General features: G+C 37.5%; 1 protein-coding gene across 1 annotated transcript; it reads left to right on the plus strand.

The window, feature by feature from the left end:
* The first annotated feature begins 1,615 nt into the window (after positions 1-1,615).
* On the plus strand, positions 1,616-3,155 carry LOC128641869 (hemoglobin subunit beta-2-like). The gene is made up of 3 exons (XM_053694433.1): positions 1,616-1,978; positions 2,158-2,380; positions 2,938-3,155. The coding sequence occupies exons 1-3, from the start codon at positions 1,887-1,889 to the stop codon at positions 3,064-3,066; spliced, it is 444 nt and encodes a 147-aa protein (XP_053550408.1). The 5' UTR covers positions 1,616-1,886; the 3' UTR covers positions 3,067-3,155.
* The last annotated feature ends 21,845 nt before the right edge of the window (positions 3,156-25,000 follow it).

Below are 25,000 nucleotides of genomic sequence, written 5' to 3' on the forward strand. Positions count from 1 at the left end.
TCTTGTGTGTGTAAATACATATACAGTATATAGATTTGTCTTGTGTGTGTAAATAGGTATGTGTAAATAGGTATATATAGATTTGTCTTGTGTGTGTAAATAGGTATATATAGATTTGTCTTGTGTGTGTAAATAGATATACAGTATATAGATTTGTCTTGTGTGTGTAAATAGGTATATATAGATTTGTCTTGTGTGTGTAAATAGATATATATAGATTTGTCTTGTGTGTGTAAATAGATATATATAGATTTGTCTTGTGTGTGTAAATAAGTATATATAGATTTGTCTTGTGTGTAAATAAGTATATATAGATTTGTCTTGTGTGTAAATAAGTATATATAGATTTGTCTTGTGTGTGTAAATAGATATATATATAGATTTGTCTTGTGTGTGTAAATAGATATATATAGATTTGTCTTGTGTGTGTAAATAAGTATATATAGATTTGTCTTGTGTGTAAATAAGTATATATAGATTTGTCTTGTGTGTAAATAGGTATATATAGATTTGTCTTGTGTGTGTAAGTAGGTATATATAGATTTGTCTTGTGTGTAAATAAGTATATATAGATTTGTCTTGTGTGTGTAAATAGGTATATATAGATTTGTCTTGTGTGTAAATAAGTATATATAGATTTGTCTTGTGTGTGTAATAGGTATATATAGATTTGTCTTGTGTGTGTAAATATATATATATATATAGATTTGTCTTGTGTGTGTAAATAGGTATATATAGATTTGTCTTGTGTGTGTAAATAGATATACAGTATATAGATTTGTCTTGTGTGTGTAAATATGTATATATAGATTTGTCTTGTGTACGTAATTCATTATATATAGATTCGTCTTGTGTGTGTAAATAGTTATATATAGATTTGTCTTGTGTGTGTAAATAGTTATATATAGATTTGTCTTGTGTGTGTAAATAGTTATATATAGATTTGTCTTGTGTGTGTAAATAGGTATATATAGATTTGTCTTGTGTGCATAATTAATTATATATAGATTTGTCTTGTGTGTGTAAATAAGTATATATAGATTTGTCTTGTGTGTGTAAATAGTTATATATAGATTTGTCTTGTGTGTGTAAATAAGTATATATAGATTTATCTTGTGTGTGTAAATAGGTTAATATAAATTTGTCTTGTATGTGTAAATAGGTATATATAGATTTGTCTTGTGTGCGTAATTAATTATGTATAGATTTGTCTTGTGTGTGTAAATACATATATACAGGTTTGTCTTATGTGTGTAAATAGGTATATAAAGATTTGTCTTGTGTGTGTAAATAGGTATATACAGATTTGTCTTCTGTGTGTGTAAATAGGTATATATAGATTTGTCTTCTGTGTGTGTAAATAGATATATATATAGATTTGTTTGTGTGTGTAATAGGTTAATACATATTTGTCTTGTGTGTGTAATAGGTTAATATAGATGTGTCTTGTGTGTGTAATAGGTTAATATAGATTTGTCTTGTGTGTGTAATAGGTTAATATAGATTTGTATTGTGTGTGTAATAGGTTAATATAGATTTGTCTTATGTGTGTAATAGGTTAATATAGATTTGTTTTGTGTGTGTAATAGATTAATATAGATTTGTTTTGTGTGTGTAATAGATTAATATAGATTTGTTTTGTGAGCTTCCATTTGACAAGGCTTTGTGTCCCAATAAAGATATTTGTTATCTCAGTAGAGTAACAGCAGATTGTGCAAAAACCCCTCAGGAGTCAGCACTGGGCTCTGGGCTGACACTGCAAAACTGTCCCCTGGGTGGGTGCTGAGAAGCTCCCATATAAATAGGTGGGACATGACTAGTGACCGTCACTCACACCCTGACACAGCAAGCAGCTTGTGCAACACCAACTCTACCAAAGCAGCACCATGGTTCATTGGACAGCTGAAGAGAAGGCCACGATCACCTCCGTGTGGAGCAAGGTGAATGTTGAGCAGGAAGGTCACAACACCCTGAGCAGGTAAGTACTCATGTCCTTTCCTTACATTGCAATATAATTCTATTATGGAGCTGGCAAGAGCTGGGTACAGACGCTCTCAGACACAGATATATTGTATTTCTGTTACTTATGGAAGGTCCAAGCTGGTGATGTGTAGATAGTTCCCAAGTGATAATTCTTTGTTGTATAACCCCTCACAGGCTGCTCATTGTGTACCCCTGGACTCAGAGGTATTTCAGCAGCTTTGGAAACCTGTCCAACCCCACAGCCATCAATGGAAACTCCAAGGTCCAAGCTCACGGCAAGAAGGTCCTGACAGCTGTTGGCCAAGCTATTCAGCATCTGGATGATGTGAAGCACTTCCTGGCCAAGCTCAGCAAGTCTCACGCAGAGGAACTGCATGTGGACCCTGAGAACTTCAAGGTAAGACCAGTAAATGGGAAGAAAGTCTCATTAAGGGACTCTCAGCAGATGAGGAAATGCTTTGGGTGGTTAACCTCATGTGAAGCTTTACAGGGAAAACTGTAACAATCTCTTTGTTGGGTCAGGCAAAGCCTTTGGTTATGTATAGAAACTGTTCACTGAAGTGAGTGAGATTTCTCTGTACTTCTGTATAGATGTCCTATGGAACAACAGTAATTAGAGTAACTGTTCCTCACTGTAATGTCTCCCCTTGTCTGTATATAGCTAAATATTATCATATATATTGTAGTAGAGACATGGCAATCAATTGCGTAAGAGAAACCAGTGGGTTACAAATTACACCCTATTTATCATGTTCTGTAATACAGAGAGCTTTGTTCCCAGTGGGCTAATGGGCAGTGACACAGAATATATTTCTGTCCCCTGAATGTGATAACAAGCTATGGGTCAGTAATGCCATGCTGTATTGTAATGTGTATATAGAGATAAAGAACATTATCTGTCTATAGTACCCTGAGCTGTCGGATTCCCTGACCCTCATTATTTTCTAATTCCAGCGTCTTGGAGAGGTTCTGATCATTGTCTTGGCCTCCAAACTGGGAGCAGACTTCACCCCTCAGGTCCAGGCCACCTGGGAGAAATTTGTCGCCGTCCTGGTGGCCGCACTGAGCCACAGCTATTTCTAAACTGATGTCCCTGTGTTTATTTGTTCATTTTGTCACCTAAGCATACTATTATTGCAAAAAATTGTGAATAAAATTATTTTTTAAGATAAGTTACTGTGTGTCTTCTGTATTGTTCCTGTAATTAAAGAAAGAAAAGGTCATGGGTAAATTCATATATATAGGATAAGGAATAACTGATGCAGATATCTCAGCTGGATCAGACTGTGCCAAAGAATCACATGTTATTTGCTGAGTATACTATAATAAACAAAACAAACTTCTATATATGTGACACACATTATAAATAAACTTGATACATAGTAATTCTATAACAGTTACATTATATTATATATATAGATATAGATATAGATAAATATATATATATAGATAGATAGATAGATAGATAGATAGATAGATAGATAGATAGATAGATAGATAGATAGATAGATATGTAGTATAAGACATAACACACAACAAGCTCACTGCAGATAAACAATATGTACAAAAATAATTGGAGAAATATTTATATTAAATACATTAGAATCCTGGATTGGTCATGGTGGTGCCAGTGCTGTTTGGCAGAGGATGGGGGTGTTACCTGCAGTACTATAGGTGCCCACTTGCTGCCACCACCTGATGTAAAGGGGCAGTAAGCTAAACAAATCATTGTGCACATGAGACTGCACTATTATGCTACTGTATATTGAAAAAGTTAAATTACAGCTGGTTGTTTTCATATTGAAACTGAAAGTGTTTGAACTCTTCCCTAGAGACAAATTGCTCACTAGACATGTGCGGTTCGTTTCGGATTTATTCGGAAATTCTGAAAATTCGGTAAATTCGGAGATTCGGATCGATTCGGATTTCCGAATTAAAATACTTCCGAATCTACCGAATGAATCCAAAATAGCTGTCGTATCTCCGAATAAATCCGAATTAGCTCGGTAAAATTCGGCATTCCCCATAGGAAACAATAGGGCAGTTTCGGCTGAAATAAAACCTAACACCGCAGCCCCATTGTTTCCTATGGGGAAACACTAAGTCTGCACCTAACACCCTAACATGTACCCCGAGTCTCTAAACACCCCTAATCTAACACTTATTAACCCCTAATCTGCCGCCCCCGCTATCGCTGACACCTGCATTATTTTATTAACCCCTAATCTGCCGACCGAATATCGCCGCCACCTACATTATAGCTATTAACCCCTAATCTGCTGTCCCTAACATCGCCTACCCCTACATTATAGTTATTAACCCCTAATCTGCTCCCCCCAACGTCGCCGCAATCTAACTACAAGTATTAACCCCTAATCTGCCGACCCGATATCGCCGCCACCTACATTATAGCTATTAACCCCTAATCTGCTCTCCCTTACATCGCCGACCCCTACATTATAGTTATTAACCCCTAATCTGCCCCCCCCCAACGTCGCCGCAATCTAACTACAAGTATTAACCCCTAATCTGCCGACCCGATATCGCCGCCACCTACATTATAGCTATTAACCCCTAATCTGCTGTACCTAACATCGCCGACCCCTACATTATAGTTATTAACCCCTAATCTGCCCCCCCAACGTCGCCACAATCTAACTACAAGTATTAACCCCTAATCTGACGACCGCAAATCGCTGCCACTATAATAAATGTATTAACCCCTAAACTGCCACACTCCCGCCTCGCAAACACTATAATACATTTTATTAACCCCTAATCTGCCCTCCCTAACATCGCCGCCACCTACCTACAATTATTAACCCCTAATCTCCCGCCCCCAACGTTGCCGCTACTATAATAAGATTATTAACCCCTAAACCTAAGTTTAACTCTAACACTAACACCCCCTAACTTAAATATAATTTAAATAAAACGAAATAAATTTACTATAGTTAAATAAATGAATCCTATTTAAAACTAAATACTTACCTGTAAAATAAACCCTAATATAGCTGCAATATAACTAATAGTTACATTGTAGCTATTTTAGCATTTATATTTATTTTACAGGCAACTTTGTATTTATTTTAACTAGGTACAATAGCTATTAAATAGTTATTGACTAATTAATAGCTACCAAGTTAAAATAATTACAAAATTACCTGTAAAATAAATCCTAACCTAAGTTACAATTAAACCTAACACTACACTATCATTAAATAAATTAACTACAAGTACCTACAATTATCTACAATTAAATAAACTAAAGTACAAAAAAAAACAAAACACTAAATTACAAAAAAAAAACAAACACTAAATTACAAAAAATAAAAAAAATTACAAGAATTTTAAACTAATTACATCTAATCTAAGCCCCCTAATAAAATAACAAAGCCCCCCATACACCCTACTCCATGATAAAATCAAATACCTTGGAATATACCTGGCCCCTTCCATTAATAAGTTATTTAAGTTTAATTACACACCACTTTTACACAAACTTAGGAAAGATTTTGACTCCTGGCAGGAGAAACCACTGTCATGGTGGGGTAGGATCCAGGCAGTTAAAATGACCACCTTACCCCAAATCCTATACCTCCTCCAGGCTGTTCCAATCCAATTGCCACTGACCTATCTGACAAACCTACAATCCATGATAAACTCCTTTATATGGGGAAAGGTAAAGCCCCGTATCAGTAAAAAGATCCTGACAAAACCCTTAGGCGGGGGGGGGCTTGGGGGTACCGTTAATATCACAATACTACAAGGCTGTAGTTCTGCAAAAAATCTTAGAATGGCACGATGTCACACACACAAAAGCTTGGTCCTCTATAGACTCCTTCCTGCTGAGTTCACCCGTAATAGGACCACTGTGCTGGATCAAACAACTAAGTAGACCCATATTATCCAAAGCTTCCCCTCTCTACGCTCATTATTTCCGAACTTGGGATACTATAAGACTTAAAACCAAAGGTCTCACGACATACATCTCACCAATGACACCTATTCCGATTAACGCGGAATTCCATAAGGGACTCATCCCGAATTAATCCTATTCCCCAGATACAGGCCCAACGATACCGTTCACTTACCTGACAGGGGGTGGGAAACTGAAACAGAGAACACAACTTACAGAATTGGCAGGTGGAACATTCTCTCGGTGGCTAAAATACGCTCAACTTACACACTTACTGGCCTCATCACCCTATAAACAGGACTTATTGAGAGAATTGACGAAATTTGAAAGACTCTGTCTGGAGGGAGTGACGCCCAGAGGTTCACTGTCTATAACAAAAAGACTGTTAGACGACACCCTTAGCCTACCCACACCCTCTTATGACTCTCACTGGCAAACCGACTTGGGAATGACTATCCCCAAAGAGCAATGGGACAACATATTTTACAACTCTGCCAAGTCCTCCTCCTCCCCTAGAATACTGGAGCTTAATCATAAGGTTCTGTTTCGATGGTATCTTACCCCTGATAGGCTCAAAAGGATATACCCTCAATCTAACGCTACATGTTGGAGAGGTTGTGGGTCTCCTGGCACAATGGCTCATATTTGGTGGCACTGCCCGAAACTACTCCCATTTTGGGAAAGCGTTATTAATAGCCTGAAAGTTATTATGGGAGAACAATTCGAACTACCCCCAACTACAGCCCTTCTAAATTACAAACCAAAGAAAATATGCAAATTCAAGTGGAAACTCCTCCAATATAGCTTAAACGGAGCCAAATTACTTATTGCACGCAAATGGAAATCTGCCCAGATTCCAACTAGGCAGGAATGGTTGCACAATACATCTGAGCTGCTAGAGATTGAAGAATATGCATACCTTAAGAATGGCAGTCTTGCCTTCTACCATAACATACAATTTTACTGGCAGACTCTTCTTCACTCACAGATAGCCTAATTGTCTCTGAAGCTTCGAGGCGGGCCGCCCTTTCTAGACCACTTCTCAAAATTCATCAAAAACCCTTCCCTCCTCCCCCTTCTTTTTTCTTCTTCACCCTTTTCCCTCTCTCTTTACTCATCTTTCTTTTTGTCCCCTTTCCTTTTCTCTTTTCTTCCTTTCTTATTGTGTCTTTGCCGGAATAGGCATATGTTCTGAATTATTAAGTTCTTTAAGTTGTTATTGTTTGTGAGGAGTGCTCTTCTTATGCAGAGATACCAGTCGGAGATGTAGAAAGGTTAATATGAACTATTGCAAAACCAGGCCACCACGGTATGTACCACCTCTTACTTATATGAACTATTCCTATCCTACACCGTGCCTGTTTATTGTATCCATATCTTGGGGTGTTTCCCCCACATTACTAACAAGAATCTCCCCGTTACGGACAATTCACCTCTAATAGCTTGCTTCATATGGTTAAATTGTACGAAATGTCTGAGTATCTTTATGGACAATGTTATGGTTTTTTCCACTGTAAGTGTACTCTTTTCTTCTAAAATAAAAATGTTTAAAAAAAAAAAAATAACAAAGCCCCCCAAAATAAAAAAATGCCCTACCCTATACTAAATTACAAAAGTTAACAGCTCTATTACCTTACCAACCCTTAAAAGGGCCTTTTGCGGGGCATGCCCCAAAGAAAACAGCTCTTTTGCCTGTAAAAAAAAACACAATACCCCCCCCCCACATTACAACCCACCACCCACATACCCCTACTCTAACCCAAACCCCCCTTAAATAAACCTAACACTACCCCCCTGAAGATCTCCCTACCTTGAGTCGTGTTCACCCAGCCGGGCCGAAGTCTTCATCCGATGGGGCAGAAGAGTACATCCAGACCGGCAGAAGTCTTCATCCAAGCGGGGCAAGAAGAGGTCTTCCATCCATCATACAAGTACCAAAATACAAACAAACACTAAATTACCAAAAATAATAAAATATTACAATAATTTTAAACTAATTACACCTAATCTAAGCCCCCTACTAGCTATTAATATAGCTACAATATAACTAATAGTTACATTGTAGCCATTTTAGGATTTATATTTATTTTACAGGCAACTTTGTATTTATTTTAACTAGGTACAATAGCTATTAAATAGTTAATAACTATTTAATAACTACCTAGCTAAAATAAATACAAATTTACCTGTAAAATAAATCATAACCTAAGTTACAATTACACCTAACACTACACTATCATTAAATTAATTAAATAAATGAATCCTATATAAAACTAAATACTTACCTGTAAAATAAACCCTAATATAGCTGCAATATAACTAATTGTTACATTGTAGCTATTTTAGCATTTATATTTATTTTACAGGCAACTTTGTATTTATTTTAACTAGGTACAATAGCTATTAAATAGATATTGACTATTTAATAGCTACCTAGTTAAAATAATTACAAAATTACCTGTAAAATAAATCCTAACCTAAGTTACAATTAAACCTAACACTACACTATCATTAAATAAATTAACTACAAGTACCTACAATTAAATACAATTAAATAAACTAAACTAAAGTACAAAAAAACAAACACTAAATTACAAAAAATAAAAAAATATTACAAGAATTTTAAACTAATTACACCTAATCTAAGCCCCCTAATAAAATAACAAAGCCCCCCAAAATAAAAAAAATGCCCTACCCTATACTAAATTACAAAAGTTAACAGCTCTATTACCTTACCAGCCCTTAAAAGGGCCTTTTGAGGGGCATGCCCCAAAGAAAACAGCTCTTTTGCCTGTAAAAAAAAAACACAATACCCCCCCCACATTACAACCCACCACCCACATACCCCTACTCTAACCCAAACCCCCCTTAAATAAACCTAACACTACCCCCATGAAGATCTCCCTACCTTGAGTTGTGTTCACCCAGCCGGGCCGAAGTCTTCATCCGATGGGGCAGAAGAGGACATCCAGACCGGCAGAAGTCTTCATCCAAGCGGGGCAAGAAGATATCTTCCATCCATCAGAAAAGTACCAAAAAACAAACAAACACTAAATTACCAAAAATAATAAAATATTACAATAATTTTAAACTAATTACACCTAATCTAAGCCCCCTACTAGCTATGAATATAGCTACAATATAACTAATAGTTACATTGTAGCTATTTTAGGATTTATATTTATTTTACAGGCAACTTTGTATTTATTTTAACTAGGTACAATAGTTATTAAATAGTTAATAACTATTTAATAACTACCTAGCTAAAATAAATACAAATTTACCTGTAAAATAAATGCTAACCTAAGTTACAATTACACCTAACACTACACTATCATTAAATTAGTTAAATAAATGAATCCTATTTAAAACTAAATACTTACCTGTAAAATAAACCCTAATATAGCTACAATATAACTAATAGTTACATTGTAGCTATTTTAGGATTTATATTTATTTTACAGGCAACTTTGTATTTATTTTAACTAGGTACAATAGCAATTAAATAGATATTTACTGTTTAATAGCTACCTAGTTAAAATAATTACAAAATTACCTGTAAAATAAATCCTAACCTAAGTTACAATTAAACCTAACACTACACTATCATTAAATAAATTAACTACAAGTACCTACAATTAAATACAATGAAATAAACTAAACTAAAGTACAAAAAAACAAACACTAAATTACAAAAAATAAAAAAATATTACAAGAATTTTAAACTAATTACACCTAATCTAAGCCCCCTAATAAAATAACAAAGCCCCCCAAAATAAAAAAATGCCCTACCCTATACTAAATTACAAAAGTTAACAGCTCTATTACCTTACCAGCCCTTAAAAGGGCCTTTTGAGGGGCATGCCCCAAAGAAAACAGCTCTTTTGCCTGTAAAAAAAAAACACAATACCCCCCCCCACATTACAACCCACCACCCACATACCCCTACTCTAACCCAAACCCCCCTTAAATAAACCTAACACTACCCCCCTGAAGATCTCCCTACCTTGTCTTCACCCAGCCGGGCCGAAGTCTTCATCCGATGGGGCAGAAGAGGACGTCCAGACCGGCAGAAGTCTTCATCCAAGCGGGGCAAGAAGAGGTCTTCCATCCATCAGAAGTCTTGATCCAGGCGGCATCTTCTCTGTTCATCCATCCGGAGCGGAGCGGCAGCATCCTGAAGACATCCGACGTGAAGCATCCTCTTCTTTCTTGATCCGACGACTAAATGACTGTACCTTTAAGTGACGTCATCCAAGATGGCGTCCCTTGAATTCCGATTGGCTGATAGGATTCTATCAGCCAATCGGAATTAAGGTAGGAAAAATCTGATTGGCTGATTCAATCAGCCATTCAGATTCAAGTTCAATCCGATTGGCTGATCCAATCAGCCAATCAGATTGACCTCACATTCTATTGGCTGTTCCGATCAGCCAATAGAATGCAAGGTCAATCTGATTCTTGTAATATTTTATTATTTTTGATAATTTAGTGTTTGTTTGTTTTTTGGTACTTTTCTGATGGATGGAAGACCTCTTCTTGCCCCGCTTGGATGAAGACTTCTGCCGGTCTGGATGTCCTCTTCTGCCCCATCGGATGAAGACTTCGGCCCGGCTGGGTGAACACGACTCAAGGTAGGGAGATCTTCAGGAGGGTAGTGTTAGGTTTATTTAAGGGGGGTTTGGGTTAGAGTAGGGGTATGTGGGTGGTGGGTTGTAATGTGGGGGGGGGTATTGTGTTTTTTTTTTACAGGCAAAAGAGCTGTTTTCTTTGGGGCATGCCCCCGCAAAAGGCCCTTTTAAGGGCTGGTAAGGTAATAGAGCTGTTAACTTTTGTAATTTAGTATAGGGTAGGGCATTTTTTTATTTTGGGGGGCTTTGTTATTTTATTAGGGGGCTTAGATTAGCTGTAATTAGTTTAAAATTCTTGTAATATTTTTTTATTTTTTGTAATTTAGTGTTTGTTTGTTTTTGTAATTTAGTGGGGTTTTTTTTTGTACTTTAGTTTAGTTTATTTAATTGTAGATAATTGTAGGTACTTGTAGTTAATTTATTTAATGATAGTGTAGTGTTAGGTTTAATTGTAACTTAGGTTAGGATTTATTTTACAGGTAATTTTGTAATTATTTTAACTAGGTAGCTATTAATTAGTCAATAACTATTTAATAGCTATTGTACCTAGTTAAAATAAATACAAAGTTGCCTGTAAAATAAATATAAATGCTAAAATAGCTACAATGTAACTATTAGTTATATTGCAGCTATATTAGGGTTTATTTTACAGGTAAGTATTTAGTTTTAAATAGGATTCATTTGTTTAATTAATTTAATGATAGTGTAGTGTTTGGTGTAATTGTAACTTAGGTTAGGATTTATTTTACAGGTAAATTTGTATTTATTTTAGCTAGGTAGTTATTAAATAGTTAATAACTATTTAATAACTATTGTACCTAGTTAAAATAAATACAAAGTTGCCTGTAAAATAAATATAAATGCTAAAATAGCTACAATGTAATTATTAGTTATATTGCAGCTATCTTAGGGTTTATTTTACAGGTAAGTATTTAGTTTTAAATAGGATTCATTTATTTAACTATAGTAAATTTATTTCGTTTTATTTAAATTATATTTAAGTTAGGGGGTGTTAGTGTTAGGGTTAGACTTAGGTTTAGGGGTTAATAACCTTATTATAGTAGCGGCGACGTTGGGGGCGGGAGATTAGGGGTTAATAATTGTAGGTAGGTGGCGGCGATGTTAGGGAGGGCAGATTAGGGGTTAATAAAATGTATTATAGTGTTTAATACATTTATTATAGTGGCGGCGATTTGCGGCCGGCAGATTAGGGGTTAATACTTGTAGTTAGATTGCGGCGACGTTGGGGGGGCAGATTAGGGGTTAATAACTATAATGTAGGGGTCGGCGATGTTAGGGACAGCAGATTAGGGGTTAATAGCTATAATGTAGACGGCGGCGATATCGGGTCGGCAGATTAGAGGTTAATACTTGTAGTTAGATTGCGGCGATGTTGGGGGGGGCAGATTAGGGGTTAATAACTATAATGTAGGGGTCGGAGGTGTTAGGGACAGCAGATTAGGGGTTAATAGCTATAATGTAGGTGGCGGCGATATCGGGTCGGCAGATTAGGGGTTAATACTTGTAGTTAGATTGCGGCGATGTTGGGGGGGGGCAGATTAGGGGTTAATAACTATAATGTAGGGGTCGGCGATGTTAGGGACAGCAGATTAGGGGTTAATAGTTATAATGTAGGTGGCGGCGATATCCGATCGGCAGATTAGGGGTTAAATAATGTTATTATAGGGTTTGCGATGTGGGGGGGCCTCGGTTTAGTGGGTCTTAGGTAGTTTATGGGTGTTAGTGACTTAGTGTACTAAATGGGTGTTAGTGTACTAAAACATACCGAATTTCGGAACCGAATAGAACTGAATTCAGCCGAATCCGAATAAATCCGAAACGAATTCATTCAAATTTTGCCGAATCCGATTCGATCCGAACCGAAATTTGAAAAGTCCGAATCGATCCGAACCGAAAATGAACCGAATTTTTTAGCTGTGCACATGTCTATTGCTCACTGGGTTATACAGACAACTTCCACAGCTCTAGTACTGGCTGATAAGCATAAACACAGAGGGATAGATTACAAGTGAAGAATCATATGGATTAGAGTTTAGGGATATAACACATCACATATACCCCTGTGATGTGTTGCACACTTACATTATCTGGTCCCTGAGTACAGTGGCGTATTTAGGATTTGTGCTGCCCTAGGCACTCAATATTCTGCTGACCCCCCACCTCCTCACCCCCCTAGGTTTAAGGCTGTTTTTGAGCCACAATATTTTTTTGGTCAGGGTATTGTGACTTTTTTTTAGTTAATGTTCATCAGGACTTGCATGTATGTGTGTGTGTATATATATATACGTTGATTGGAGTAGCCGTGTTAGTCCAGAGATTTAGATATAAAAATAACAAGAGTATTGCATTGAGCAATGATACTTTTTTATTGGACTAACTATACATTTATAAGTTGACAAGCTTTCAGAAGAGTTCCTTCCTTTATCAAGTCTGAAGCAATACTGACCAATTCAATGGAATTTACAGATTGTATCTTAAAACACAGAATAGCTAAGAAGACAGTGCAGGGAGAGGAGGAAGTGTCGTAAAAATCATGAGGGGGGCTTAGGTAACAGGCAGACAGTGTCCAGTGTAGGAGAACAGACAGGGGAAATATATAGCTTTACATAGAGCATATACTGACATAAAGTTATATATCAACATTGAATCAATATCTATAAAGATGTGAAATTGTATGTACAGGGGGAATACAAAAGTTAAAAAAAGACAAAAGTGTGGACATAGGCTTACCTGTGTACCTATGTATAAAGAATGTGGAATATACAATGTAATTGACTAAATGAAAGTACATTACAAAAATTTTTGATAATGTGTTAAGAATCCAGAGTCCACATTTAGTCCAGAATTAAACAGGTTGAAGTGCATTATCATTTTCATTTCAAAGGTTTTTCTTTCCATGGTGTTTTTGAAGTTGCCTCTGAGAATTTTGATTTTGAGGTTTTGGATGGAGTGGTCAGGTTGGGTGAAATGGTGACCAACAGGGGTGCAGTATTTTGTTTCACTGTGGTTTTTGATTGAGTGTCTGTGTAAGTTCATTCGAAGGTGCAGTTTTTGGCTTGTTTCTCCAATATAGCATCCCATTTCACATGCAGTGCAATGTATCATGTATACCACATTTGCAGATATACATGAATATGCCCCTTTAATGTTATAAGATTTATTATTGTGATTTGCTGTGCTGCTTTCACAAACGTGTTGACACAATTTGCAGAGTGCTTTATAGCAGCACTTGGTTGGAAATCACAATAATAAATCTTATAACATTAAAGGGGCATATTCATGTATATCTGCAAATGTGGTATACATGATACATTGCACTGCATGTGAAATGGGATGCTATATTGGAGAAACAAGCCAAAAACTGCACCTTCGAATGAACTTACAGACACTCAATCAAAAACCACTGTGAAACAAAATGCTGCACCCCTGTTGGTCACCATTTCACCCAACCTGACCACTCCATCCAAAACCTCAAAATCAAAATTCTCAGACGCAACTTCAAAAACACCATGGAAAGAAAAACCTTTGAAATTAAAATGATAATGCACTTCAACCTGTTTAATTCTGGACTAAATGTGGACTCTGGATTCTTAACACATTATCAAAATTTTTTGTAATGTACTTTCATTTAGTCAATTACATTGTATATTCCACATTCTTTATACATAGGTACACAGGTAAGCCTATGTCCACACTTTTGTCTTTTTTTAACTTTTGCATTCCCCCTGTATATACAATTTCACATCTTTATAGATATTGATTCAATGTTGATATATAACTTTATGTCAGTATATGCTCTATGTAAAGCTATATATTTCCCCTGTCTGTTCTCCTACACTGGACAATGTCTGCCTGTTACCTAAGCCCCCCTCATGATTTTTACGACACCTCCTCCTCTCCCTGCACGGTCTGCTTAGCTATTCTGTGTTTTAAGATACAATCTGTAAATTCCATTGAATTGGTCAGTATTGCTTCAGACTTGATAAAGGAAGGAACTCTTCCGAAAGCTTGTCAACTTATAAATGTATAGTTAGTCCAATAAAAAGTATCATTGCTCAATGCAATACTCTTGTTATTCCCAATACTCTTGTTATTCCCTAGAGATGTCCCACTGAGGTGTGAACTTAAAATCTCTATCAGAGGATCCCTGACCCCTATATCTACCCTAAAACCATCTGTATTTTGTGTCTCATAAGTTTTGGATAACAACAATTCTATTTACTATAAAAAAAACAAAAACCCAAATAGTGTTAGCTGGATACACATTTATTATGATTGAAAGTTAGCAAAGCTTTGAAGCACACCCTCCTGCTGTGTAAATCACACAAACACTTTTTTCCTAAAGGAACTATAACTCCAAGATATTTGGTGATGAGAGAAAGGAATGTGTTCAAGGGCCCTCTGGAATTTGTCACCTAAATCTTTGTGATTTCAAAGGAAGACGTATTGCAGACATACGGCTGGGGGGAAGGTGACTCAAATAGAATTAAATACATTTTGCAAAGGGAACAATGCCAGTTTTCCATGTATGTTTAAAATGATTTAAATAACCCATATATGTATATATATGTTGAAATTAAGCACATTATATTAAATAGATAATTGCTGCATGGGATATTTATATAGGAAATAAATTCATAATTAGTATAGACTAAATAACCATTTTAATAATAATATATTTGAAGTGCATATATATAACATGCTTTCCTGTTTTCCAGATGGAACTAAAAGATGACACATACAGGACGATACATGGGATGAAATAAATCATAACATATGAATGTGCAATGAATGTGCAATAAATGTTTATAAAGTTTTAAATACATCTCTTGAAATATAGTGAGATGGATATATGGAAGTTACTTTGATGTGATATGACTATGAAATATTGACATCTGATATTGAAATATAAATTTTCTGTTAGGCTAAATAAAATATAAATGTTAACAAAAGAAATTTACTAATGCAGTAAAATATAATATGTTTAATACGTAAAATTGAATAGTTAGCAATATAAATTATTCAATATAAATAATGTTAGACACATGTTTCATATCAAAATGACCAGAGAGGTAATGTGATCTTACCCGTCTGTGATTGGTATTGCGAACTTATTAATATGAGGGAATTATGGCAGTTATTACACATTTAAAAAAATTTTTTTTAAATGTTCAGAGATGTGTTTAAATGCATTGCTATGTTGTATGTCTGCTGCCACTGAAGGGCCGATACCGGTATAGCAGTTAAAGGATTTAGCTGTTCAAAAAAAAAAAAAAAGGATATGTTTCCGTGGTGACCGAAGGCCAATCCAAATAGACATCTCACCTAACCAATGGGATGGTCAGATCTCGTAGGGCCACTCCCATTGTTTCATAAATGAGTAAAAAACTTATTTAAGTGAATGCAGGAAAGAGGAAATGAGAGATTTTGCTGACTTGAATGATATACTGCTGGGCGTCCAAAATACATTAATTCTGAGCAAGCTGATCTACCTTTTTCGCAGTGATTCCAAAAATTTACTTATATATTTTCTGAGATGAAACCAGGAATTCTTGATAACTGAACTATCAATTTCGGTCATTGTGGTAACGTATATATATAAAAAGAAAGAGATTTGCAATTAATATTTTAACACAGATATATGCATAATAGCTGTAGTTTAAAGTATAGTGGAAAAACTTAAAGGGAGCAGTTTCATATCGTAGTTGATATTCAGTCTGTATATTGTTAAATACATATCCTTGATGCTAAATTGTTTTAGCTAGAGCACTCTCACTTTCAAAATCCTAATGCCAGGGTGCCAGCAGGTAAATATACACGATGAAGGAAGGCACTCACTGGTCTTTTCATCAAAAAAACTTTATTTAGCGTGACGTTTCGGGGACACACTCCCCTTCCTCAGACCTGAGGAAGGGGAGTGTGTCCCCGAAACGTCACGCTAAATAAAGTTTTTTTGATGAAAAGACCAGTGAGTGCCTTCCTTCATTGTATATATATATATATATATATATATATATATATATATATATGTATTTTCCACTGACATTTACAGATGCCCTGACATAATTCCCCCTTTCAAATTCAAATATATGTAGGACACATGTATTTGAATTGGACAAAAGTCAGTGGTATTCTGTGAGCGTCAACTGTATGCCTCATAGACCAGTCTTTTATGGAGCGAGTTCGTCATTTTTGAGCCCTTGTCCTCATCATTTAGGCATCTTTAACTACAGTATGTCTTTATATGCATTTGGGGATATGACATTTTATTCTCCCTCTATGACTTGTAGTTGGGACCTAGGATGACAAGCCCGCAGCTGATTGATATGGACCCATTTATCTATGAAACTTTCATTTTTGGGGATCTGTATCTTATAGGCCACTGGAGATATTTTGTCAGTAATGACAAAAGGACCTTTCCATGAGGGAAGAAATTTCTTCTCCCTAACCTGATTTCTTCCAAAATTATAAAGATAAACTTTATCATTTATTTCATATTCTTTTTTGGACGTTTTGAGATCATAATAGGTTTTAGTGGCAGTTGCGGCTCTTTCTAAATTCCTTTGAGCAAATGCAAAGGCATATTGTAGGTGCTTTCTTAGGTTCTCCACATATTGATGTGTATTGGCAGCGTTTATCAAGTTTTGGTCTGATGTACGGTACAGCAGATGCTGAGGTAGAACCATTCTTCTACCAGTCATCAGTTCAAAAGGTGACATCTTGGTAGCACTACTTGGAGTTGCTCTTAATGCCATTAGGACTAGGGGTAGTTTTACATTCCAGTCTTTGCCTGTTTCACTCACAAACTTTTTGAGGATTTTCACAATGGACTGGTTGTAACACTCTACACCACCACTTGAGGCAGCTCTATATGCAATATGGAGCTTTCTTTTAACCCTTAGTATCTTCCACATTTTGGTCATCACTTCGCTAGTGAAGTGGGTCCCCCGATCTGACTCGATTCTTTGGGGCAAACCAAATCTGGAAAATACATGGTTGATGAGCAACGCTGCACATGTTTCAGCACTATTGTTAGGCGCACTAATGCACTCTACCCATTTAGTGAACAGGCATGTCACTGTTAACATGTATTTGTTACCTCTTGATGACCTTGTTACTGGATCAATAAAATCAATTTGTATATCTGACCATGGCATTTCCATCCCCCTCTTCTGCAATGGTGCTCTATGCGTTGGTGCAGTGGGTTGGAACTGTGGACAGATTAAACACCCTTGACAGTAGGTTTGAACATCTTTCAACATGTGGGGCCAAAATGCGTAATCACGCAATATTTCATACGTGAGTTTGGCACCACGATGACCAGATGTGGGAGCATCATGGGTATGTTGAAGCATTAGACCTCTGAACTTGGTGGGTACTACCCATTGCTGAATGCCAGTTTTGGAGGTTCTAATTAACAAACCATCCTGTAACTTGAATTGTGTTCTGGATTTCATTAAGATTCTAAGATCTTCTTTGCCAATACAATCATCTTTTGAGATGGGGCTGCTTTCAGGTTCTTCTATGTGTTTATAGAAGATGCCTACAATGGGGTCTTCTTTTTGACTAGTGATCAGGTCCTCACTAGGGGAATCCTGACTCCATTGTACCAAGTTAGGCTCACTCTGTTGTTTTGCCTGGTTTCTGGTAATGGCTTCTACCTGAATTGCACCCATTAAGTGGTCAATATTAAGGAGTTCTGCAGTTATGGCTCCTTGTTTGGCTAATGAATCCGCAAGATCATTGCCTTCCTTATCAGGGCCTAGAACTCTGGAATGACCCTTGGTCTTTTTCCAGTGTATGGTTAAATCATTGGATACCACCAGATTATCAACCTCGCAGAACAACTTGCCATGCTTGACTGGTTTGTTATTGCTTTTCTGCATGCCATTTCTCTTCCAAGTTGGCAGGTATTCAACAAAACTGTCACGCACATAATTTGAGTCAGTTATGATCACAAATTCATGAATACGATGTTCAATAGCCATTTCAATGGTTTTGAAAACGGCAGTTAGTTCTGCAACTTGACTGGATCTTGGTCCAATGTTGAAACCTATAGATATATTTGGGAATCCATTTGCCCCAGTTATACTAATGCCAGGGACTAATCTGCGCTCATTTTCAATAGTGGCATGGTAAGAACAACCATCAACATACACCCAAGGTAATGTTTGGCAATTTTCCTCATTGTACATTTTATATGGGGAAAGCAATTGTTCCTCCAGAAAATCATCTTCTGATAATTCTTCCCCAGGATCTCTAGCAGTACAGTCGTGGAGCTCAGCAAGCCCTTGTGCGACTGGATTCTTTTTATTCTGCTTGTAGCGAATTTCTAGTGGCCAGCCTTGTAAGGAAAGAGTCCACGCTGTTATGCGGCTATTTGACAAATTCCCATCTCTTATTCTTTCACTTTGCAAATATAGCAAAGACTGGTGGGCCGTTTCTACAATAATTTTCTCGCCCTGTATATAGCTGCGGAAATTTTGTAGAGCCCATACAGTAGATAAGAGGGCTTTTTCGCAATCGTTAAACTTTATTTCTACTGGGGATAGATTTTTGCTTGCATAAGCAATGGCTTTGTTCAAATTATCATGCTTTTGGTATAAAACAGCACTCATGCTTACATCTGTGTAACCTATTTCTAAGAAGAAATGTTTACCTCCCTCAGGGTATGCTAGGCAAGGTGCTTGAGTGAGTTTTCTCTTCAGCTCTCTGATGGCTGTCTCTTGAGACTCACTCCAGTGCCATTTCACATCTTTCTTTAGAAGAAGTAGTAGTGGTTTAGCTTATTCCGCATAATTATCAATGAATTTGCGAGAATAATTTGTCATACCCAGGAATGATCTCAATTCCTTTAAGTTAGTTGGGTTTTTAGAATTCACTATAGCTTCCACCTTTTTCTTCTAGAGATTAAATCCTTCAGAAGTAACTTCATGTCCCAAGAAGTTTACACGAGTGCGGCACCATTGAGCTTTTTGTAGGGATAATTTGACACCTACCCTTTTAAGTTGGCTGAGGACGTGTTTAAGTTCTGCGATGTGTTTTTCAAAGTCTGTGCTTTTGATTAAAACATCATCAACATAAGATAAGGTCCCCCTTTCCAGTGCATCAGGCATAGCCTTATGCATGAATACAGCAAATTCATGTCCGGAATTTGTGTATCCAAAAGGAAGTCTTTGAAATGCATATTGGACCTTTTGGAAGGAGAATGCCAGCTTATATTGGTCCTCTTCATGTACCTTTATGGTCCAATATCCCTGTGCACAATCAATGGCAGTGAATATTTTGGATCCCTGCATCTGCACTAGGCACTGGTCAATGTATGGTACAGGCCAACCAGACATGTACACTTGTTTGTTTAGCTGTCTTAAATCAGCACACAAACGCCATTGTCCATTGGGCTTAAAGACACCTAGAATAGGATTATTATAAGAGCTGTGCACCTGTCGTATGATACCCCTTTCTTCCAAGTTCCTTATGATTTCTGCGAGAGAATCATATGAGGCTAAAGGAAGTCTGTATTGTTTAACAAAGACAGGTGGTGCATTGGGATCTGTTTGTATTCTTGCAATGTGCAAGTCTGTAGTACCACAATCGTAAGAATCCCTAGCGAAAATATCCTTGTACTCCATCAGGAGTTCTCGCAGCTGTTGGCGTTCATCATCGCTGGAACAGCCATTATCTAAGGATATTTGCTCTTCGACTATTTGCTGAAATCCTGGAAAGATTTCAGGCTGTCCTATTTCATAGGCTTCTTCCAAACTAGAGGTGAGATCCCCTTGATTATAATTTTTTTTTTTTTTTTTTAATATTTTTTATTAAGATTTGTGACAAGGCATACATACAAAGATCTAGAAATAGCAACATAATAGCATTCAAATGAAGTTGTACACAAGATGTTAAATATACATTATACAGTCTTGAAATAAAGATCTTCAGGAGAAAGCAAATGTAGAATAGTTGCCTAATAAACATTATACCTCCAAAATACTACAAAGGGTCACTTTTGGACCACATCAGTGCGAGTTCACAGTTTGGGAGGTATTACCAACTAAGAAGATCACTTTTGGATCTTATTGACAAATCTTCTTTTATAATTTTATTAAAAGCTGTGAAACATGCTTAAGTGAGCTTTGAAAACTTTAGCTAATAACTGTAGAACAAGCAAACACAAGTAAATGAGGTGCAGATACTCAGGATAAGCAAAGGGATATTTGATAAAGCTATGCTTATTAAAGATATAGGATGTATTTGCATTACTGGAGATCCCTACTGTTAAATGGGCAGAGAAGGGAGATTAAGTTACAGATAACAGACAAACGCTTGGGCTTTCGGAAAACTGTACTGTCTCAGAAGAGGAAGGTCCCACAAAATAAGATCATTTTTCTTGCAGATTGAGATGTGTAAGCAAGGCAACCTAACACATGAAATATATTGTTAAGTATAAATAGGATTTCGCCATATGTGTAACTCAGGAGGGAGATTTACAACATTTACCTATATAGAATGAGGGATGACCTTACAATTAAGAAGGGAGAAAGGTATATTTGGCTTCTAGATGGGGTCCTTTAGGTATAACATTGTAGTTTATTAGCAGTAAGGTAAACAGATATCTGGGTTAGAACTAAATCATTTATTGGGACAAATAAATACTAATGTGTGCCTTAATATATAGTTTTATCTAGATGTAGTTTTCAGCCTTGGTAATTGCAGACACTAGAACCTAGGTTAGGTCTAACAGATATACACACTTTAAGTGAAGGGAGTTGCCCCCGCCATCTCGGCCGCTGACAGCAGGACGCCATCCCAAATTAATAAGCAAAACCGCTAGGGAAATAAATAAAATGCATGGCTCAATAGCTTCAAGGTGAACATAGATGGAAGATAGATAGATAGATGTGTAGATAAGAGGCTGTAAAGGCAATCATGTTTGCTGAACATTAATAAGGTCCCATAAAACATAAAAAGCTATACAAGTTACATCAGATGGTGTGTCATAAATTTTTTTTAGCTCTAAATAAATAAATACATTCAGGATCTCATAGTGGTAATATATGGATTGTTGTTAAACGTTATACTAACTTGAGGCAACAGGATAAGTTTTCTGACCCTGGAAAGTATGGAACAGCAAAAAACAAAGGCATCTATCCTGTAAGTTATACTTAGTTAGAAAATATGACCCTCATTATAACCAATGTTACACTAGCCGACATGGGCAAAGAGAATCTCCCTAGATTGTCACCATCCTTTTCAATATGCATACAGTCAGTTTAGAAGGGACCGCTGGTGGTCCATCTGACTCACGGCAAGGTTGCCTGGCATCTGGCAGTAACAAGTGAAGCCTGTGAGCAGGGAAGTCCACTATGTCCACAAAGAGCAGTCCGCAGCACGCCACCCGAGTCCCAGTTCAGGTAGAGCAAGGGTGAATGTGAGCGGCTAATGGAGAAAAGAGATGCTCGTGAGTGCTGCGCTGTCCGCGGTTGTGCGTGTCTGGTAATCCGAGTGTAGACTTCAACTAGGATCTCCTTTATGACAAGTTCCAGAGGCATCCGCTGCCAGGCTAAAGTGGCAGTAGGTCCGCCTGTGTCAATGTCCTTTTCCCCAGCTCTCAGACTTTGAATGTGGCTCTCTATGGCATATATTACTTGGTTGAGTCCGGTGCCTTGAACCACAAGTTCAGTAGGAGCAGAGTGTGAGTCCCTCTGGGGGATAGCTTGCTGGTTAGTGCGTAGGAGATCGGTGGTTGAAGGGGCACAGGTCTGGGATATATATGTAGAGCCCTTGAACACAATCCCTGATCTGTTTGCCAGCGTGCTGCCCTGCCGCGTTGTCATTTCCCCGTTCCGGCAGATAGTTATTTCTCCAGGCCCATCAGATGGAGGGCGGAGGCGCCGGGGCCCCAAGGCGCCACCATCCCCACAGCCAGACGGGTCAGTGTCAGGACAGGCAGGTTGCGGGAATAGGCAAACGTCGCTATTCGTAGATGAGTGATAGAGTTTGCTCTCTAAGGCAGCATGATGGCTCTCTAGTAAGTTGCACAGTTCTGCGAAGAAGGTTGAAGGGATCTCCATGACAGACACCTATGGTCAAACGTTGAGCATAAACACAGTAAACGATGTTCACGGGATTGCTTGTAGTATCTTATTTCTTTGACACCTTGCAGGGTTCTGCGGTATTTCCCTGCTTCCTAACGACAGAAGCAGGTGTTCGCTCTGCCGGGGGGTTAAATTAGTAGGCCGCAACCTTTGTGCCTTACCGGGGTAGTGCAGATAGCTTCAAATCTAAAGATGGTGGTCAAATACACTGTAAAGTGATTATCTGTGCTAGTTTGGCTCAAAAAAATCAGTGTAACAGGGTAGATAAAAAAGGGTTTTAGATAGATTTGTGCTAATGATGAGGAGAGCTGATGAATATGCGACCAGTCATGGCCGCCTCCCGGAAGTTCCCCCCCCTTGATTATAATTTACATTGCTCCCCTGACTCTGGGTATTGGGGTAATCTTGCTGTTTGATTGGCTGATCAAACACTAGAGAGGCTTCTTCAATTTTACAGATGCCTTCTTCTGAGCTGAAGGGATAAATAGACTGAATATTAAATAGACCCTCTGGCATAGATGCAAAGGATTGTTCTATTAATTGTTCTTCAGTTAGGTATCCTTCAGGTATTAGCCCAATTACATTATTCTGGAATCCAAAAGTGTAATAACTTGATTCCAGCGCATATCCTATGGTAGTTCCCTTGGATAAGGTTATATCCTGTGGGGTCATGTTATGCACAATGATATGTATTCGAACAGTTCCAATATTCACCATAGTAGTGTAGGTTACTGTGACACCCAGATTTTGTATTCTATGGGAGAGGCAAATTAGTGTTTCAGAAGTTTTTAATTTCTGACCTCTCTTTACCTGTAAGGGTAAAAGAAATTTATCAGCCCCGGCAGGAATTGTAACATCGTTAGACACCTTCATATTCACAGCATATGGCAATTGCTGGTTTGATTTCAGGGCTGCATTTTCATCCTGAAATACTTCAGGGTCCCCCTTTAACCTGCTCCAGAGGCAAGAGTTAATCAAATCTATTTGTATGGCATATCTATGTAAGATATCATTGCCAATGTATATTTGATTATGGGGAGTATTTAAAACTAAAAACAGGTGCTTCACTGACTTATTTCCTATAGAGATAGATAATAAGCACTTAGCTGTGATGTTATAGCTTTCAGACCTGTTATCCAGGTTGTGGACACAGTGGTCTTGGGGAGAAAGATATTTAATCACTTTAGATTCAGCTATCTGCACTAACAAACCTTCGCTTATATACAGTTGCAAGAAAAAGTATGTGAACCCTTTGGAATGATATGGATTTCTGCACAAATTGGTCATAAAATGTGATCTGATCATCATCTAAGTCACAATAGACAATCACAGTCTGCTTAAACTAATAACACACAAAGAATGAAATGTTGCCATGTTTTTATTGAACACACCATGTAAACATTCACAGTGCAGGTGGAAAAAGTATGTGAACCCCTAGACTAATGACATCTCCAAGAGCTAATTGGAGTGAGATGTCAGCCAACTGGAGTCCAATCAATGAGATGAGATTGGAGATGCTGGTTACAGCTGCCCTGCCCTATAAAAAACACACACCAGTTCTGGGTTTGCTTTTCACAAGAAGCATTGCCTGATGTGAATGATGCCTTGCACAAAAGAGCTCTCAGAAGACCTACGATTAAGAATTGTTGACTTGCATAAAGCTGGAAAGGGTTATAAAAGTATCTCCAAAAGCCTTGCTGTTCATCAGTCCACGGTAAGACAAATTTTCTATAAATGGAGAAAGTTCAGCACTGCTGCTACTCTCTCTAGAAGTGGCCGTCCTGTAAAGATGACTGCAAGAGCACAGCGCAGACTGCTCAATGAGGTGAAGAAGAATCCTAGAGTGTCAGCTAAAGACTTACAAAAGTCACTGACAAATGCTAACATCCCTGTTAGCGAATCTACAATACGTAAAACACTAAACAAGAATGGATTTCATGGGAGGATACCACAGAGGAAGCCACTGCTGTCCAAACAAAACATTGCTGCACGTTTACAGTTTGCACAAGAGCACCTGGATGTTCCACAGCAGTACTGGCAAAATATTCTGTGGACAGATGAAACCAAAGTTGAGTTGTTTGGAAGAAACATACAACACTATGTGTGGCGAAAAAGAGGCACAGCACACCAACATCAAAACCTCATCCCAACTGTGAAGTATGGTGGTGGGGGCATCATGGTTTGGGGCTGCTTTGCTGCATCAGGGCCTGGACGGATTGCTATCATCGAAGGAAAAATGAATTCCCAAGTTTATCAAGACATTTTGCAGGAGAACTTAAGGCCATCTGTCTACCAGCTGAAGCTCAAAAGAAGATGGGTGTTGCAACAGGACAATGACCCAAAGCATAGAA

The sequence above is a fragment of the Bombina bombina genome, chromosome 11, assembly GCF_027579735.1.
Source record: "Bombina bombina isolate aBomBom1 chromosome 11, aBomBom1.pri, whole genome shotgun sequence".
Lineage (NCBI taxonomy): Eukaryota > Metazoa > Chordata > Amphibia > Anura > Bombinatoridae > Bombina > Bombina bombina.